The 21,294-nt window shown below is 41.4% G+C and overlaps 1 protein-coding gene across 1 annotated transcript; it reads left to right on the top strand.

Moving 5' to 3' along the window:
- On the top strand, positions 1–2,792 carry LOC120930579 (homeobox protein siamois-like). Its single transcript, XM_040341754.1, has 2 exons — positions 1–337; positions 2,530–2,792. The coding sequence occupies exons 1-2, from the start codon at positions 1–3 to the stop codon at positions 2,790–2,792; spliced, it is 600 nt and encodes a 199-aa protein (XP_040197688.1).
- The last annotated feature ends 18,502 nt before the right edge of the window (positions 2,793–21,294 follow it).

The following is a 21,294-nucleotide window of genomic DNA, read 5'->3' as shown; positions in this document are numbered from 1 at the left end:
ATGGACCCAGAACTTGATCACATAATCTACACTGTCCTATCTCTTGAGGAAGACTACCCAACAATGTCTCCTCCCTTGAGGAATTTGAATTATCCATCTAGCCCCAATGGAGAGCTGCCGAACCTTCTCTCCATCATGAACATTTCAGGGCCACATAAGGTCTCAAATGTTTTAGTGCAGACTCTGCTAGAACTCTATTCCTATCTGGGTTACCAACAAGAACAAGGTAACGACAAAAGCATCAACCCAAGTTTTAATGAACAAATATCTAAAATTACCCCAAGCATGAACAGCCAAGAAAATCTCAGTAGCAATCAAAACCACAAAGTATTAAAAAGTAAGTATTAGCATTGTTTTCTGCCTCTCAATCCTCATATTTCCATTATATTCCTATTTCTATGCTTAAATAGGGAATAAATCTGACACAATTACATATTAATTTACATTTCTGAAATTGTAGTTCTTGAAGTCCAAAGGTATAATTCATTCAATAATGCAATAATTTCAACAATATAAGCCATGAAAAATGTGTGTGAAGTTTAGGATTTTAATTATAGTCGCTCAGATTTCATGAAACATTTTGTGTGTAGCATTTAATTTCGCCAACAATGCCTAATGCCGCGTACACACTATCGGTTAAACCGATGAGAATGGTCTGATGGACCGTTTTCATTGGTTTAAAACCGATCGTGTGTGGGCGTCATCGGTTATTTAACCATCAGTTAAAAAAAAGCCAACTTGTTTTAAATTTAACAGATGGATTCCTAACCAATAGAAAAAAAACGATCGTTAGTAGGCACGACCATCGGTTAAAAATCCACGCATGCTCAGAATCATCAAGTCGACGCATGCTTGGAAGCATTGAACTTCGTTTTTTCAGCACGTCGTTGTGTTTTACGTCACCGCGTTCTGACACAATAGTTTTTTTAACCGATGGTGTGTAGGAGCGACGGACCATCAGTCAGCTTCATCGGTTAACCGATGAAAACGGTCCATCGGCCCGTTCTCATCGGATGGACTGATCGTGTGTACGCGGCATAAGTGTCATTGGAGCCTTAAAGTAAATGTCAAGCCAAAACATGTTTTTTTTTTCTAGTTGTGGATAGCGTGGGGAAGAATTAGAACCCCTTTTGGTTTCTATCTGGGTCTCAGTTAGAGAGATTTGTTTATACTTCCTGCTCTGCTAACAATGTTTTATTAGACAGGAAGTCATAAAGCAGGAACTAGCTTTCCAAAACTATAATAGAAAAAATAAAACATTTTCATTTTTGTCTAAAATGAAGAAAAAGAAATTAGGCTGGGCAAACATTTACATTTTTTTGGGGGATTTATTTGCATTATTTTATATATATATATATATATATATATATATATATATATATATATATATATATATATATATATATATATATATATATATTTGGGCTGTTACTGATCAAAATGTTTCTGTTCGATTAATCGTTGTTTTTTTTTAATCGATTAATCGACTAATTTCGATTAATTATAACACACATACAGATCCAACTACTTTTAGCTGATCTCCTTGCAGGCTGATTCCCAGTGCAGCTACCAACCACTGGAAAAATGGATAGCAGGATACAAAAACACACAAAGGCAGTGCTCGATGGAAATAGCATTAAAACTTTTATAGTCTTCAAGTAGGTAACAAAATAAATATTGCACTGGAGATAAAATCGATGTAGCTACATAAACTGTAAAAATGGTGCGAGTAATACCAAACGGTACCAAAAGCAGTCATAAAAACATGTAGCTAAGTATGATACTGGTATAAAAATGTGTACAATGATACCACTGCTGAATCCAGATGAGGAGAGGTTAACATCAGTCCGTCGGCATGTAGATGTCCCATGAAGGGAACTATCACAACTCCCAGTGGATGGTTGTAGAATCCCAGGTTGATAGAGGGAAGTGTAACAGCCCTTGCGTGTGGCAGATAGGAAGGTGCCACCGGCATGCAGATATGTAGGCACAGCAAAGGAGCCCTTCAGATGGACACGGCAAGCCCCGCCGGTGATGTTACTGGATCTCCAACGGAACTCCCTGAAGGCCCAGAAGCCGGCAGAGAGGTGAGTACCAATCAAAAGAATTTTAATCGATCAAAAAGATTTTGATCGATCAAAAAAATTAAAGATTAATCGATTAATTAAAAGTTAATTTGCACAGCCCTAATATATATATATATATATATATATATATATATATATATATATATATATATATATATATATATATATATATTCTCATTGTATTTATCTATTTCTTTGTTTATTTTTATTTTTATATCAGATCTGCATACACATTGCAAGTACAATATCCTATTAAATAACTGAAATACGGGGGATGTACCTTTATATGTGGTCCCCCAACCCTTGAAATTCATTTTTTTCCTCAGGATTCTACCACCAAAAGCACCAAAAAAGCTATATGTTTGCTGACTTTTCATTTCAGTTTTTATTTTGTAGATTTTTTTTTGTGGGTTGTTTTAGTTACACTTTATTTTCTCACTAGGAAAGATGTGTGAACTGGAGACAGATGATACAAAAAATCTCACAGAAGCTATTCACAATGCCGGGACCAGCCTGTGCAATACTAAGTCCAGAAAAAAGACAATTTTCAACAGAGAACAGACCGCCTTCCTCCAGAATCAGTTTGATCTCAATCCATACCCAGACTTCGTGACTCGATGCCATATTGCAGATATTACTGGAATTCCAGAACCAAGAATACAGGTAATATATTTTCTTAACATCTCAGGTGTCTACACACACTGACCCTGATTTCCAAATGGAATTGAGCATTAATTTTCACTTTGCAAGAATATTTTCTTTTAGCTTAGTGAATATCATAAACAATTACATTTTCAGACAATACCCAATCATTTGCAAAAAATAAAAATAATTTTTTTGCTTGTATGCTTGCACATGGTTGATTGAAGTGAGCACTTTAAGAACTGTGTTTGATACACTAATCATTAGTGGTCAAATCAATGTTCATTTTTGACTTAAGTGATGATAAAGATCGACTGAGCAGGATAAAAAATTGTTCTCCAACTAATATATTTCTAACAACCTATATGGTTTTCATTCGGTGAATTCCATTTATTCCAAAATCCAATGTTAAAAGCAAGTTGAATTTTGAAATACTTTTAAACAACATTAATCAAGTTGTGAAATGTACTGAGAATTTTCAGACATATTTTCGTACAAATGTTCACATGAATGTAAAGTGTATGGCCATTTTAATAGAATCCCAGAAAACAGTAAAACCTAACAAAGGGCCAGATCCACAAAAGGGATACGCAGGCGTATCTACTGATACGCCGTCGTATCCCTGTTTCTATCTATGCGGCTGATTCACAGAATCAGTTACGCATAGATATTCCTAAGATCCGGCAGGTGTAATACTTTTACACTGTCGGATCTTAGGATGCAGTACCTCGGCCGCCGCTGGGGGCATTTCTCGTTGAAATTCCGCGTCGGGTATGCAAATTAGCACTTACGGAGATCCACAAAGCTTTTTCCCTTCGTTTTTTTTCCGTAAGTGTTAGTTTGCCGTCGCAAAATTAGGGCTGCTTTTACAAAGTGTAAACCATGTACACCATGTAAAAGTAGACCCTTCTTTCCCGCATCGCTGTCAAATTTAAAAAAAAAAAAAAAAATCCCGCCTTTTTTTTTCTTTTACACCCGTTGCGATTCTCAAAACTCGGCGCACCGTTAATCCGCTCAAAGCACGTCGGGAAAATCGCATCGGGAGCATGCGCAGTACGTTCGGCGCGGGAGCTCGCCTAATTTAAATGGGACTCGCCCCATTAGATGGGGAACGCCTTGCGCCGGACAGATTTAAGTTACACAGCTGCAAATTTCTAGGTAAGTGCTTTGTGGATCGGGCACTAACTTGGACAATTTGCGGCAGTGTAACTTAAATGGGAAAAGTTAAGTTACGCCCGCTATTTGTGGATCTGGCCCAAAGATTGTAATCCTTCCTCACTCTCTCCGAAAATGAAAAAAAGTTTTGGTTGGACCTTCACTTCAACTTATCACTGCCATAGTAAAAAAAATATTCAACCCTAAAGCAAAAAATAAATAAAATGATATTACTTTGTTTCTCTGTTGTGTATTAATTTTTTTTAAATTAACCTCTGACAACCTCTTTTTTTTTTTTTTTTTTCAGGTTTGGTTTCAGAACCGAAGAGCGAGAAATCTTTGCAAACCAAGTAAATTTCCAGAGCAGAGCTCTTCAGGGCCCGAAGGGAAATCCAACCTTTTGAAGTATAACCAAACCCTAGCGAGGAGCTGTGAAACAGTGGGCAACCTGAAGGACATGCAGTGGTCCTTTAATTCTTCTTCAAAACAATCTTGAAAATAACATACACCAAATATGAAATCTTTTGCTGTCATATGACTAAAGAATCATACATAAGCCTACATCTGGAAAAATTCCAATGCCAAGAGTGTTAACGATAAAAAAAAACCTGATGGACATATACTCACTTTCTAACATTTTTCAAAAAGATCTATATTCAACAGGAAACTGATTATTAACATAAACATTTGTACATAGTTATGTAGTTTTAATTTATATTGTATTTACTTATTATTTGCACTTAATTCAAAATTAAAGACACCCTGTTTTCATTACATTTGTTTGTTTGTTTGTTACCACTGCAATATTTAGCTGTTATATTTATGTATGTAATAGAAGGTCTCTGCATAGTTTCACTTCATTTCATTTGATGGTACAACATCAAAGTCTTGGGGTGCAGAAAGTGAGGTGTGAAATGGCATGCTAGGCATGGGTGGCACCCAAACTCAAATACATCAAACAATTTCTGTGTATGTAGTTAAATACACAAAACTTGGCAGATGCCAAAATGCAAATGACATTCTCTAAAAAGAACAAAGGACTTCTGGGTAAGTGCTGTTTTGCATAAATTCCCCGCCCAATGGAAGTTCAAAGCATTGTACAGCCTCTGCAGAACCAAGCCACCAGCAGTGGACAATGGGGGCTGTATCAGAACGGTGGTAGTTCTGATCAGTATGTGAAATACTACAGAAGTAACCCTGTCGTAAGGTATACAAAGTGACAATGTAAACTTACAGATTCTAAAGATTGTTCTTTTGTGAAAATGTTAATACTTTTTAAAAATGAAATTTAAATATATTTACAGTATATATTTAAAGATAGCTATATATATAGATTATTTATTTAGATAGATAGATAGACAGACAGACAGACAGACAGACAGACAGACAGACAGACAGACAGACAGACAGATAGATAGATAGATAGATAGATAGATAGATAGATAGATAGATAGATAGATAGATAGATAATCAGGTTAAAAAAAGACATAAGCCATCTAGTTAATAAAAATAAATATATACCGTATATACTCAAGGATAAGCGGAATTTTTCAGCACATTTTTTTGTGCTGAAAATGCCCCCCTCGGCTTATACTCGAGTCACCTTTTTGCGCCTGATCTCCCGGACTTTGGAGAACCAGTACCGGTCGGCCATAGGTCCCCTGGACCCCAAACTTGGCACACATGTAGCCCCACTCTTCCTCTACAAGTGTTTGTTGTCTGGGGGACCTACAGTGGGGAGAACCAATTTTTCAAAGCCGGGCACCCCTTCCATAGACTCCAATGTTAAACGTCAGTCTAGTCATGGACACAGTGAGGCATGGGCACAGTGAGGCATGGGCACCGTGAGGCATGGACACAGTGAGGCATGGACACAGTGAGGCATGGACACAGTGAGGCATGAGCACAGTGAGGCATGGGCACAGTGAGGCATGGGCACAGTGAGGAATGGCCTATGGCGGAGTTACACACTTACGTCTTATCCGGGTACTGCCAGCTGGAGCGCAGTTGAAGCGCATGCTGCGGTTTCCAACTTGGCTGTTACACTGTGCCCATTGTTTTTATTTTTATTTTTGGTTACTTCCTGGAAACAGGCAGCGGCTATAAATATATTTTTAACCTTTTATATTGTAGTACACCATTCTCCTGTACTTTTTTTGGTGTTTTTGGAATAAATATATTTTTACATACTACACCATGGAAGCCTCACTTTTCTTTTTCTGAGGACACTGGATATACATCACTGCCTACATCCTGTTAAGCCTGATACTTCCTCTTTCACAAAAAAACAGTCTGGCAAGTGGAGGAACAGAGGAGTGGAGATCCAGGAGTTTTATCCTATACGCATTATACCCCTGAGGGGTGATTGGATCTGGTGAGTGGGGACCCATGTAGGGGAGCACCGCTAACACTTCAATAGACCCTGTATTCACCTCAAGATCACCTCAAGATCACTTGCTGTGTTTCACTATTAATTTGCATTGTGAGACTTTTTCACTTGCTTTTGGATATTGACGAAAGGAATCCCAAAAGTGTCATTTATGGTACTTTATATACACCTGTGATTGGACTTTTACTTATTATTTTTTACTTTGTTCACACATTTCCTGCTTTTTATAGACATTTTTGATATATCTTTGCTTTATATATTTACTTGATACATGTGCACATATATATGACCATAACTTATATATTGTTTCAACCACTTGAGGCACTAGTCAGCAGCTTTGGCTGTCGTATTTATTTTATTTTATTTTCATTCTATATATTCACCATATTCTCATAAGGAGGTATGACCAGAGATCTCACTCTTTATGAATAATACTGAATAGACATTTAGGCACCCCAGTATTTAGTTATACAGGTGCACATTTGGTCCCTGGTATCTATTCACACGGATTAAGTTTAATAGAGGATGACCTTATACCCAACAAAACAGGAGATTAAAGCTATGAGAGGACAAATGGGTATACATTCATCAAGAATGGACGAAATGGAAAATAGACTGTGCAGGAACAAGGGTGGTGGGTCTCCCCGAACGGAGCAAGGGTCTTAATCCCATAGTGTTCTTGGAGAAATGGTTTATGGAAATATTTGGGAAGGATACTTTCTCATCACTTTTTTCAATAGAAAGTGCACACAGAGTCCCCTTTAGAGCATCGCCACCAGGAGGATACTCCAGGCCACTACTTCTGAAATTTCTTAACTATAAATATAACATGATCCTGATGGAGAGGAGATAGTGGAGAGTAGAGTCACAAATCACTCACTGGGTAGGAAAAAGTGCATTTTTTTTATTACATGTGGCACCAGACATGTCTTGGAATGTACTTGTGGTTACCAGTATGTGGGCAGGACTTCGAAAACATTGGCAGTGTGTGTTGGTGAATATATAACGAATATCCGCAATGGATTCCCCAAACATAGTGTGTCCAACCATTTTACACTGGTACATAATAAAGATCCAGCTGCATTATCTTTTTATGCCATTGACACCATCAATAGACACTGGAGATGATTAAAAAAATAACACAAAATGAAACTAAATAGATTTTCAAACTTCAAACTTTAACACCACTGGGAATGAACAGTGAATTGGACCTTTACTGTTTTTTAACAAATTATTAGTTATCAAAGTCCAGTTTAATTGCTCATTCTAGGTTAATGTCGACCCCTTATGTCCAATAGTTGATATACACTCTAATCACTAATCATCACATTCACATATTTTATAAATAATCACTTTATTAGGAATTACATTCTAGGTATTAAATAATAATTTAGAGGTATTACCCTTTTTTGACCACTAGATGGCCACTTATTATTCAAATTACCATGCCATTTTTTTCACCTAATGAATACTCTCTATGTAACTTTTAAATACTAATTTAGAGGTTATACCGCTTTTTTGACCACTAGATGGCCACTAATTACCATATTACTTTTGTTCACCCAATGACTACTCTTTATGTAATTTTTAAACAAATATTAATCATTACCACTAGAGGTCCCAGTATAAGTCTAACTGCATCATTATATACAGATCAATATAAAATTTGTTTTATTTTCATTTTCTTCTTAAAATACATTGACATTTTAGTACTAATGGTATACATGGTTGCATGTGTGTAACTATTAGATTGTACACACTGCCAAGGTACTAAAAGGTGATTGAAATATTCAATTATGGAATCCCATGTGAGGGTATAAATGCCCTCACTCAAAATGACGGAACTAGAGCTTCCTGATGATAGCCCACTGACTAGCTGAAACGCGTTGAGGCATTACCGCATCACTGTAACACACTTCCGCCCAAACGAATACAGGGAATCAAGCAGCACCGTGGCTAGCAGTAACTACCACCATTGTGGGCCGATTTCCCCCAAAAAAACTAATTTGTTACACACACCGGGTGGCAGGATGTTCAGGCACTCTAACATGTGAGTGATACTTTTTTACTTTTAATTGTTTTTAATAAACTTTTTGAAGCTGTATTTTGCGCAATGAGGATTCTTTTGGTTTGTTTATCTTTATGAGGAACTGCACTGCATGAGACGCCAGCAGCGGATCTCTCCATGTTTAACCACTTGACCACTGGGCATTTAAACCCCCTTCCTAACCAGACCAATTTTCAGCTTTCGGTGCTCTCACAATTTGAATGACAATTACTCAGTCATACAACATTGTGCCCATCTGAAATTTTTGTCCTTTTTATCCCACAAATAGAGCTTTCTTTTGGTGGTATTTGATCACCTCTGCGTTTTTTATTTTTTGCGCTATAAAAGAAAAAACACTGAAAATTCTGTAAAAAAATTAAAAAATTCTCGTTTCTGTCATATTAGCAGGTATTGCAGAGTATTTTGGGGTATTGCAGAGTACTGGGGGTATTGCAGAGTATTGTGGGGTATTGCAGAGTATTGGGGGTATTGCAGAGTATTGGTAGTATTGCAGAGTATTGGTGGTATTGCAGAGTATTGGGGGTATTGCAGAGTATGGGGGGTATTGCAGAGTATGGGGGGTATTGCAGAGTATGGGGGGTATTGCAGAGTATTGCGCAGGGAGGGATGGCTGGATCTGTGACTGCATTTGTCACAGATCCAGCCCACAGCAGCTGCTGCTGCTTCCGCTCTCCCCCCTCTCCTCTCACACTGTACCGATCGGTACAGAGAGGAGAGGGAGGAACCGGCGTCATCACATGACGCCGGTTTGTTTACAAGTGATCGCTCCGTCATTTGACGGAGCGATCACGTGGTAAACGGCCGCTATCAATGGCAATTTACCACGTTCTGTGATGCGCCGGGTCTAGAAGACCGGATGATTCCGGGAGCGCGCCCCAGGGGGCGCGCAAGAGGAGGATTCTGGGAGGACATCCCAGGGACGTCCTCCTAGAACAACTCGGCCGCGCTGTAGACGTCTTTTGTCTATGGCGCGGTGGCAAAGAGGTTAAAGGACCATACTAGCGATAGTTGGTCAACTCCAGGGGGTTAGTTTACATCTATGTGGGGCACCCAAGTCAGAGCACATTGAAGCACAGATATATCAACTTTGAGCTTGAGCACTTTATATCACTATACTACTGGGACTCAGGGGCGGATTCAGAGTCTAGTTTCGGGAGGGGCACTGCCAGAAAGTATGTTTTTTGGGGAGCAATTTATCAGGGAAATGGCTGATAATAATCCTGGCACCATGGTTGATATGGTGTCAGGATGATTGACGCGCATTATTTCTATTATTACATTGTAACATAAAAATGAAAAAGTTCAACTCATCATAATGCAGAATCAGTGGGAGCCCGAGCATGTTACTTGCCATGTCAACTGCCACCAAATGCAGATTGTCACTTGCCACGTCAACTGCCACATATTGCGGCTTGTCACTTGCCCCGTTGCCTGCCACCAGATGTGGATTGTCACTTGCCACGTCACCTGCCACAAATTTAGGCTTGTCACTTGCCCCGTCGCCTGCCACCAGATGCGGATTGTCACTTGCCACGTCACCTGCCACACATTGTGGCTTGTCACTTGCCCCGTCGCCTGCCACCAGATGCGGATTGTCACTTGCCACGTCCCCTGCCACACATTGCGGATTGTCACTTGCCACATCACCTGCTTCACCCGCCCGCGGAGACACCCGCGCTGTCACCCATTCTCTCACCCGCATTCACAGAGGGGGCAATTGCCCCGTTGCCCCCCCTGGATCCGCCCCTGCTGGGACTGTTTTATATTTGTGTATATCACCTGTACCAAACCAAGCGCAGTGGACTGCTTTCTATAGGCAAAAGTGCATAATGGGTGTAAGTTTGATAATATTGAAAATTCTGGAGGGCTTCACATTAAAGGGAACTCACATATAGTAGTTCTGCCCCGAATAAAAGGAAATGGAGGGAGGTATTAAACCCGGGGGGAGTAATACATTTTTACTTGTTTTCTCTCTTTTTTTATATTTTTTTTCATTTTTTTCTTTTTTATTCAGTCCAAAATACTTAATATAGGCTCCTGGAATATCCGGGGGCTGGGTGATCCAGTCAAGAGAGCTGCAGTTTTTTCTACATTAAAAATGCATAGATTGGGGCTGCTCTGCCTGCAGGAGACACATCTGACAAAGACCATCATGACACATTTTCAAGGTAGGAAATTTCAGTGTCAGTGCCATTCTATCTACTCCTCTTATTCTAGGGGGGTGAGCGTAATGGTGGTGAGCGGAGGGGTTTTCTCCTGCAGGCAGATCAGCATAGATGAACTGGGCCGTTATAGCTTTTTGTATTGCTCAATAGAGAATGGGATGTATATTTTGGCAAATGTTTATATTCCCCCACCATTTAGACTAGAGATTTTGTATAGATTAATGGAATTCATGGTGGATAAGGCATTCCGGTTATAGTGGTGGGGAATTTTAACCACTTCAGCCCCAGAGGATTTGGCTGTCAAATGACCAGAGCACTTTTTGCAATTCGGCACTGCGTCGCTTTAACTGACAATTGCGCGTCCTTTTTTCCCCACAAATAGAGCTTTCTTTTGGCGGTATTTGATCACCTCTGTAGTTTTTATTTTTTGCTCTATAAACAACAGAAGAGCGCCAATTTTGAAAAAAACACAATATTTTTTACTTTTTGCTATAATAAATATTCCCCAAAAAATATTTATAAAAAAAACATTTTTTTTTCCTCAGTTTAGGCCGATGCGTATTCTTCTACATATTTTTGGTAAAAAATTCGCAATAAGCGTGTATTAATTGCTTTGCGCAAAAGTTATAGACCCGGATTCTCGTACGATTTACGCCGGCGTATCTCCGTCGTAACTCTGAGTCCGAGCCGTCGTATTCTTAGAATCAGTTACGCATAGATTTGTATTAGATCCGACCGGCGTAAGTCTCTTACGCCGTCGTATCTTAACTGCATATTTACGCTGGCCGCTAGGGGCGTAAGTCGTTCGCGAATAGGGCTTGGCCTCATTTACGTTCACGTCGAAAGCATTGGCTTCTTGCGGGTTAATTTGGAGCATGCGCACTGGGATACTTTCACGGACGGCACATGCGCCGTTCGTAAAAAAAGCGTCATTTACGTGGGGTCACATCAAATTTACATAACACACGCCCACATCTACCACATTTGAATTAGGCGGGCTTACGCTGGCCTATTTATGCTACGCCGCCGCAACTTTCGTTTGAGAATACGGCACTTGCCTGTAAAAGATGCAGAGGCGTAACGTAAATAGGATAAGTTACGCCGCACAAAGATACGCGATTCTACGTGAATCCGGGCCATAGCGTCTACAAAATAGGGGATAGTTTTATGGCATTTTTATTATAATTTTTTTTTTTTTACTAGTAATGGCGGCGATCAGAGATTTCTATCGTTCCATTTTGCTTTTAAATGTCCTTATTTCTTCTGAGAATTCCTCACTTCCTGTTCTTCTGTCTGTAACTTCACACAGTAATACGAGGCTTTCTCCCTGGTGTGGAGTGTCGTGCTTGCCCCCTTCCTTGGACTACAGGAAAGTCAGGACGCTCTCTACGTTTCATATAGAGAAAGGAGCTATGTGTTAGTGGGCGTCCTGACTCTCCTGTAGTAAAAGGGAGGGGCGAGCATGACACTCCACAACAGGGAGAAAGCCTTGCATTACTGTGTGGAGATACAGACAGAAGAACAGGAAGTGAGGATTTCTCAGAAGAAATAAGGACATTTAAAAGCAAAATGGAAGGATGAGGTAAATGAAGGAGGACTGCACTAAGGTAAAGGAAGCTATTTAGGGAGAAAAAAAATTACCTTTACAACCCCTTTAATTAGAATGGTACAACACTGGGAATGAAATATTTTATTATTAAAGTCCAAAAGGTACAACAAGTGTCATCAGTAAATTCCAAGTGAAGACTTCATCGATCAGTGCAAGATAATATAAAGTGCTGGTGCTCTCCTCCACCTCAATATCCTAGCCGCTCACCTCAAAATCTGACCCCTGTTTTACCAGCAGGTCAGATAAAGATTCCCTCTCCGGGTAATAAGTGTGATCAGCCTGGCGTGAAGCTCCTATTCCGTCTGTGTAACCATAGGTCTTCCAATCTGGCTATCAACCAGTCTTAATGCCGCGTACACACGATCAGTCCATCCGATGAGAACGGACCGATGGACCGTTCTCATCGGTTAACCGATGAAGCTGACTGATGGTCCGTCGCGCCCACACACCATCGGTTAAAAAATCAATCGTGTCAGAACGCGGTGACGTAAAACACAACGACGTGCTGAAAAAAACAAAGTTCAATGCTTCCAAGCATGCGTCGACTTGATTCTGAACATGCATGGATTTTTAACTGATGGTTGTGCCTACCAACGATCGTTTTTTTCCCATCGGTTAGGAATCCATTGGTTAAATTTAAAACAAGCTGGTCCATCAGACCATTCTCATCGGTTTAACCGATCGTGCGTGTGTACGCGGCATAAGACCTCCCTCAGATGGATCTTTTAGATCACATAGACAGGCACCACCGCCTTTTCTATTTACCTCGGGGTAGATTCACATAGATTAGCGGATCTTTAGATCCGCGTAATCTATATGATTTACGATCCGCCGCCGCAATTTTGCGAGGCTAGTGCAGTATTCACAAAGCACTTACCTCCAAACTTGCGCCGGCGGATCGTAATTCAAATTCCGCGGCTAGGGGAAGTGTACAATTTAAATCAGACGCGTCCCTGCGCCGATTTAACTGCGCATGCGCCGCCGGTGAAATTCCCCAGTGCGCATGCTCCAAATGACGTCGCTAGGACGTCATTGTTTTCGGCGTTAACGTAAATTACGGCCATCCGTATTCGCGACCGACTTACGCAAACGACGTAAAAATTCAAAACTCGGCGCGAGAACGACTGCCATACTTAACATTAGCTACCCCTCATATAGCAGGGGTAACTATCTGCCGGAAAAAGCCGAACGCAAACGACATAAAAAAAAGCGACCGGCGGGCGTTCGTTTCTGAATCGGCGTATCTCCTCATTTGCATATTCGTCGCAAGTAAAACACGAAACGCCACCTAGCGGACAGCGGAAGATTGCAGCCTAAGATCCGACGGTGTAAGTCACTTACACCTGTCGGATCTAAGGGAGATCTATGCGTAACTGATTCTTATGAATCAGTCGCATAGATCCGACCGTCGGATCTCAGAGATACGACGGCGTATCAGGAGATACGCCGTCGTATCTCTTTGTGAATCTACCCCCTCATCCCTAGGATATGCTCTTCCTCCTTTACATTTCCACAGCTTCCGGTGGGAATGGTTTTAGTTAGTATATAAAGTACACCAGGAATTTTTATATATATATTAATAATAGATAACACTGTTAAGATTTACCTAAGGTCTGAAGATATGTGTATATATATATATATATATATATTAGGGCTGTGCAAATTAACTTTTAATTAATCGATTAATCTTTAATTTCTTTGATCGATTAAAATTCTTTTGATTGGTACTCACCTCTCCGCCGGCTTCTGGGCCTTCAGGGAGTTCTGTCGGAGATCCGGTGACGTCACGGACACCGGCGGGGCTTGCCGTGTCCATCTGAAGGGCTCCTTTGCTGTGCCTTCATATCTGCATGCCGGTGGGACCTTCCTATCTGCCACACGCAAGGGCTGTTACACTTCCCTCTATCACCCTGGGATTCTACAACCATCCACTGGGAGTTGTGATAGTTCCCTTCATGGGACATCTACATGCCGACGGGCTGATGTTAACCTCTCCTCATCTGGATTCAGCAGTGGTATCGTTGTACACATTTTTATACCAGTATCATACTTAGCTACATGTTTTTATGACTGCTTTTGGTACTGTTTGGTATTACTCGCACAATTTTTACAGTTTATGTAGCTACATCGATTTTATCTCCAGTGCAATATTTATTGGGTTACCTACTTGAAGACTATAAAAGTTTTAATGCTATTCCCATCGAGCGCTGCCTTTGTGTGTTTTTTGTATCCTGCTATCCATTTTTCCAGTTGTTGGTAGCTGCGCTGGGAATCAGCCTGCAAGGAGATCAGCTAAAAGTAATTGGATCTGTATGTGCGTTATAATTAATCGAAATTAGTCGATTAATCGATAAAAAAAAAAAAGGTTGATCGAACAGAAACATTTTGATCAGTAACAGCCCTGATATATATATATTTTTTTAGGTAGATGAAGTGACATTGTAAACCCACAAACTCAAAATTTTTTAGGTAGGTCTCATTTTGCATCTGATTTCACCTTAGTCTCTTATGGTTAGACCTGTACAAAACTGACCTACTTATTCTTAAATTCCGACAAGATGTCTAGAGTCGACCACAGCGGTCACGTAAACACTGAGAAGCACGTATAGAAAAGTTTAGAGTTTGTTTGAGGCAGCAAGATGTTCAGGCTTGAAGGAACGAGCCAAACTAGCACATACTGTATACAGTCTGATCTGAATATTTTCGAAATAAAAAAATAGAATAATTGGTATTTCCTGAGAGACATTCCATTGCTCTCTCTTTCAGTCCCTGGTGTGTATAGAGGAAGACTCAGGCCGCATACACACGATCAGTCCATCCGATGAGAATGGTCCGTTTTCATCGGTTCACCGCTGAAGCAGACTGATGGTCTGATGTGCGTACACACCATCGTTTCCAAAACCGATCGGGTCAGAACGCGGTGACGTAAAACACACGACATGTTGAAAAAAATTATGTTCAATGCTTCCAAGCATGCGTCGACTTGATTCGGAGCATGTGCGGGTTTTGAACCGATGCTTTTGCGTACTAACCATCGGTTTTGACCTATCGGTCAGGCGTCCATCGGTTTCGATTTTAAAGCAAGTTCTCTTTTTTTGGACCGAAGGACAACTGACCGATGGGGCGTACACACGGTCGGTTTGGACCGATGAAACTGAACTTCAGTCCGTTTTCATCGGTTTGGACTGATCGTGTGTACGTGGCCTGAAGAGTAGAGCACAAAGATGAATATTCAATGGATAATAGATTCTATTTTTTAACAGTCTTTCACTTAAAAACAATAATTTTTTTCTGTCTGGACCCCTGAATCCTTTTTAGTTATTGAACCTCACATTTAGTGCAAGTGCTTATCTAAAAGTGGCAACATTACCATCAAAAGGAATAAAGAGTAGGGATGAGGTTCAGGTTTGCCACCAACTTGGATTTGAGGTGGACCCCCTGGTTTCATAGTTTAGCCGAATTCAGATTTTTTTTTACTAAAATTGTGATGCCTTAAAGTGTTACTAAACCCAAAACAGTAAAATCAGTCTGTATATGCAGTAAAGCATGCTTGTTATACCCACTATGGAACCTAAAGGGTTAATCCTTTGCATTGTGTATGAAGGCTATTTTATTCTGTCTCTCTGATCCTCCTCTTCTTCCACTGTCTATTCACATGCTCAGTTTGGTGTGCATTGCTAGAGGTTTTTTTTCTTCTTGGGAGGGTGCATGTGATCAGCACAGGGCCAATCAGCACTGTCCAGACATATCCAGACAGAGGATCAGTGCAGTATGAAAACGCCTCCTACAAGGTTTACCAGAAACTGATAGACGTCACAAGACTGCTATATACTACTTTTTTTTTAATTATTATTTATTTTATTGAATTATGAAAAAAACTAAAATTATTATTTCCATACAAAATACATATTCATACCAAACAGTACTTACTTAACATCCATAATAATTTATGCCGCCCCCCCCCCCTTCTCCACCCCATCATCTGACAATTCTGCCATCTTGGCAGACTGCTATATATTGCTGATGAGAAAAGGTATTTAGCAGTTCATATTTACTAAAATAATTGCATTTCCATGTTCTGTGTACAGTGGGAGACCAGATATAGTAACTGCAGGTTCTGGGTTTAGTAACACTTTAACCCATTAAGGATTGCACGGCCTTTGCCCCTGGTCAGATGAGTCTCTAAGTGCCAATAATCTAAAATTTGTGAAAAGCCAGGCTCTTCGCAGCCATGTTGTCAGCATGTCTCTAGTAAGGGAAATCTAAAAAATCTAGGGAGGGAGTTATATTGTGCATATAAATATAGAATTATATTGTGCTATACTATGCTGTATAGTGCTACACTGTGGTAATATACTGTGCATTGCAGAGTGGTGGGTTTCATATCCCTGTGTCCAAGCCCCCCCATCTTCCAAAAACAAAGAACAAAGTAAAAGCAACCATTTAAATATTTGTGTGCCTGTGTCAACTTTTTTGGTTTTGAGAAATGTAAAAAGGATGAGAAGTCAGACTGACACCCCGCAACAACGATCGCGGCGATGCGCGCCCCTGGGGCATGCAGCAGCTTAATATCCTGAAGACGTCATATGACGTCAGGTCAGTTATTGAAACCACTTTGCCGCCGTCTTTTTGTAATAGGGCGGGCGGCAAGTGGTTAAATAATACTTCTCAGGCCCCGTACACACGACCGAGTTTCTCGGCAGAATTCAGCCAGAAACTCGGTCGGAGCTGGATTCTGCCGAGAAACTCGGTCGTGTGTACACTTTTCAGCGAGGAACCCGTCGAGGAACTCGTCGGGCCGAAAAGAGAACATGTTCTCTATTTCCTCGTTGTTCAATGAGGAAAGTCGGCCCGCCGAGCTCCTCGGCGGCTTCCACACTGAACTCGACAAGGAACTCGATGTGTTTGGCACGTCGAGTTCCTCGGTCGTGTGTACGGGGCCTCATGCTTTCATTAGTGACTTCTCATCCTTTTTACATTTCTCAAAACCAAAAAAGTTGACACAGGCACACAAATATTTAAATGGTTGCTTTTACTTTGTTCTTTGTTTTTGAATATTTATCAACCCCCAAGAACTCTTCAGCTTCAAGATTTTCTCAGCAATATACACACACCATAAAAGCTACGCCACGTTTATATAGATGTGACTGTGGTTTACACTGCCCAATGCGCTGAACGTTATGCATGATAATGAGTGATACGGATGTTGTGTCTTGTTGCATCGTGTGGGTTCCTCATCTAACAACCTTCCAGTTAAATCAACAAATATACATACACTGTGAACCATTTTTATATATGAATCTAGTGACAACAGGTCATGTTTTCAGGCTTCCCATAATTTTGCACAGGTGATTTGATCAGTTTCACCGACTTAGTAATTACCACAGCCTTTTTATCTGAGGGAAATCCTGAAAATATGACTTGTTGGGGCGCCTTAAGGACTGGAGTTGAGAAACACTGCTTTAGGACTTTAGCGCCTTAGCACTGCTACAGCTGACAGTCCCTCTCCCTTGTGTTGTCCCTGCATTGTGGTGATATTAATCACTGTCCCGCTGCCTCTTCCGGCATGAATCCCTCCAATTGCCTGCTATGGTGGGATATTTAAAGGCTAGCTATCCCGAGCTCCAACTCAAGGTTAAACCCCTCCGGGCAGGGTTCCACAAGGGCCACCAACAGTCTCTCTTGTGTGCTCTTGTGCATGTTTTTATTGAGCTTCTACACGCTTCTTCAATCACCTTTGAGCTTTTTAGAGCATAAGCATTTTTTTTACATACTCTCCTAGATTTGAGCTCTTTTGAGCTTATTTGAGCTATTTGGGGCACTAGTGCCTCTCAAGAATGCGAGTTTGGTGGGTTTGTCTGCCTGTAGGAACATATGCCTGAAAAAGCCCTAGTGTGCATGGACACCTTGGCTAAAATGGAGGGGGTTTTTCAGGCAGAAAAAAAATAAAAGTTTAAAAGACCTCAAAAGCCTATAGAAGCCGCTTTTTGAGCTCCTTTGAGCTGTAGTGTGCATGAGCCCTAATGCCACGTACACACAACCGTTTTTCGGGATGTAAAAATGAAATTTTAATGGTCTAGAAAAAAATATTTTTTTTTCAACCCGATTATTGTTAAACTGGCCTTGCCTACACACGATCGTGAAAAAAAAAATGCTCTAGCAAAGCGCGGTGACGTACAACACGTACGACGGCACTATAAAGCGGATGGCGCCACCCTTGGGGCTGCTTTTGCTGATTTTGTGTTAGTAAAAGACGATTTGCGCTTTACAGTCTGTTACAGCGTGATGAATGTGCTATCTCCATTACGAACGCTAGTTTTACCAGAACGAGCGCTCCCGTCTTATAACTTGCTTTTGAGAATGTGCCGTTTTTTCACGTCGTTAAAGCCCACACACGACCATTTTTTACGATGTTAAAAACTACGTGAAAAATTAGAGCATGTTCTAAATTTTTAATGCCCATTTTTTACATCATGAAAAATGCTCTGGAGCCCACACACGATCGTTTTTAATGACATTAAAAAAAACTTAATTTTTTACAACCTGAATAACGGTCGTGTGTACGCGGCATAAGAGATCTATCTGGTGTTCTCTGTATGGAATGGACTGTATCTAATCTACCCAGTACAGAGGAAGTTTGCAAATGACTAACACAAGGTAAATAGATTGCTGATGAATAATAGCTGAGAAATTACAGTGTATTTTATAATTACCTTGGGCAATAATGTGAACATCAGTCGTTTGGAGTTAAGCAACATACTGCCCAATTCCTGGAAATGACGCTCAAATACATTGCATCTCCTGAGTGTATTGTGTCACCTGATTAATCTTGTCATAGCGTACATGTTCCTCCAGGGTCCTCCCGAACACGAAAATGTCATCCAAGTATACTAGGTGTCACGAACGTTGGGCTGCAGAAGAACCATTGCCTGGAGAACTCTGTGTTTTAATGTGTTCTTAAGTTATCCAGACAGAGCGGGCCACTAATTGCTTTTGACTCTCTGGGGTGGTCATTGTCATGATAATAGGATTAGCTCTACTGTCTAAAGTGACCATTGTGTGAGACAGTGGGAGTAGCCCTTATCTGATGGTTTTCTGTATAAATTCAGTGTGTATTTCTTAAATAAAGCAGAAGCAGGGGTATGATCGTACCGCCTGGAATTGCACCTTGGCTGTAGGGCAGAAAGTTCTTCCCCTCATGCCTGCCAAGTCTGACAAATTACAGGCCTCTTGGCAGGGACCCTACAAGGTAGTGCAGCAAATATGTGACACTACCTACCTGGTAGCGAAATGCTCAGATGAAAGAGTCCGGTGAACCTTCCATGTGAACATGCTCAAATTGTACTAGGAGAGGCCCGACCAGATAGCTGCCATATGTGCTCCAGCCGGGGAAGATTCGGAAAACCTTCCCCGGCTAGAGCTACCGGTGAGAGATAGGGACAGAGCAAGTGTAGAGACAGTGAGGTTAGACAGGCAGCTAGGGCTGGAGCAACAGGACCAGTCCAGGCTGGTCCTTAGGCAGTGTCAGGTAATGTTTTCCACCAAGCCTGGGTACACTACTATGGCAGTGCACTGAGTGGAGACCCAGGGACAGCCACCTATCTGGCAGGTGGCTTACTAGGTACCTGAGTTAGTGAGAGATGGTATGAGGCAGGAGATAAAGGACATGCTCGATTTGGGAGTCATCAAGCCCTCCAACAGTCTGTGGGCATCCCCAGTAGTGTTAGTGCCAAAGAATGATGGTACAATTTGCTTCTGCTTAAATTAAACAATTGAACGACTGATGCATACCCCATGCTCCGGGTCGATGAACTGTTAGACCGCATCGCCTGAGATAATTTCCTAACTGCCCTTGACCTATGCAAAGCGTACTGGCAGATTCCTCTGGATGCGGAATCTGTTCCCAAGTCAGCATTCATCGCCCTCTTCGGCTTGTACCAGTCTAAGGTCATGCCATTTGGGATGAAGAATGCTTCCGCGATGTTCCAGAGGATAGTATGGATGATATCTGGATGACATTGTGATCTACAGCAATACCTGGGAGTAACATCTACTCCACCTGGGTACTGTGTTTGACCGCATCAGGGCTGCGGCACTGACATTAAAACCAGAGAAATGTAGCATAGGGATGTCTGAGGTTGAACTCCCTATCACTCCAATTACCAGCCCTGCCCCTCTTCCAGAACATTCTCCCTGGAAGGAGGGGAGGCGCCCAAGAACTGAAAGACAGCTGGTCACACCCACTGCTACCCACTGCTACACTAAGATCTGCCCCCCAGATCAAAACAAACAGGTCTAGCATGCAGCATAGGCCTGCCTAAATTTACCTGCCTGGCAGCTATCACCAAAAATACCTTACCTATAGCACCTACCTAAGGTAGAGGGCGCTACACTGTGATGGAGCGGTGTGTACACCGCTCCTCTACCGCTCCTGCCCATTGAAACTAATGGCCAGAGTGGCTGAACCGCCGGCAAAGCGCCGCTGCAGCGGCGCTTTGCGGGTGGTTTTAACCGTTTTTTGGCCACTAGCAGGGGTTAAAAATGACGGCAAAATGCCCCTAAAAATAGCAGTGCTTTACCGCCAACCTTGCCCCCACCCCAGTGTGAAAGTTGTCTAAGAAAGAAAAACAGGAACCTTTACAATCACTTTAAACACTTGAAACATGAAATGCGTTAACATTTGCTCTTCATCTGTGCTGTGATTTTGTGGATATTATAATCATTGCCTTCTCAAACTTTGTTCGGTACCTTGTCGAGCCGGATCGGCACCAGATTATTTTTTTAAGGTTTTGTGGTGGGCTGACCTGATTGGTGTGTAGTTTATGGTGTTTGACAGCTGATGTATACCGTATTTGCCGGCGTATAAGACGACCTTTTACACTTAAAAATATGGCTCAAAAATCGGGGGTCGTCTTATACGCCGGATGCAGACTGCGGACGTCCATTTTTTAAAAGCCGCGCCTCCTCCTCGTGGTGTTGCGTGATAGGCGGAACACTCAGTTTCCCAGAAGAGCCTGTGTTTAGTGTTCCGTCTATCACGGACATCGTCTCGTCCTCGACCTCGGACGAGAGGACGTCCGTGATAGGCAGAACACTGAACACAGGCTCCTCTGGGAAACTCAGTATTCCGCCTATCACGGAACAACACGAGGAGGAGGCGCGGCTTTTAAAAAATGGAC

The sequence above is a fragment of the Rana temporaria genome, chromosome 3, assembly GCF_905171775.1.
Source record: "Rana temporaria chromosome 3, aRanTem1.1, whole genome shotgun sequence".
NCBI classification, from domain to species: Eukaryota; Metazoa; Chordata; class Amphibia; order Anura; family Ranidae; genus Rana; species Rana temporaria.
This window is presented reverse-complemented; position numbering and strand designations above follow the sequence as displayed.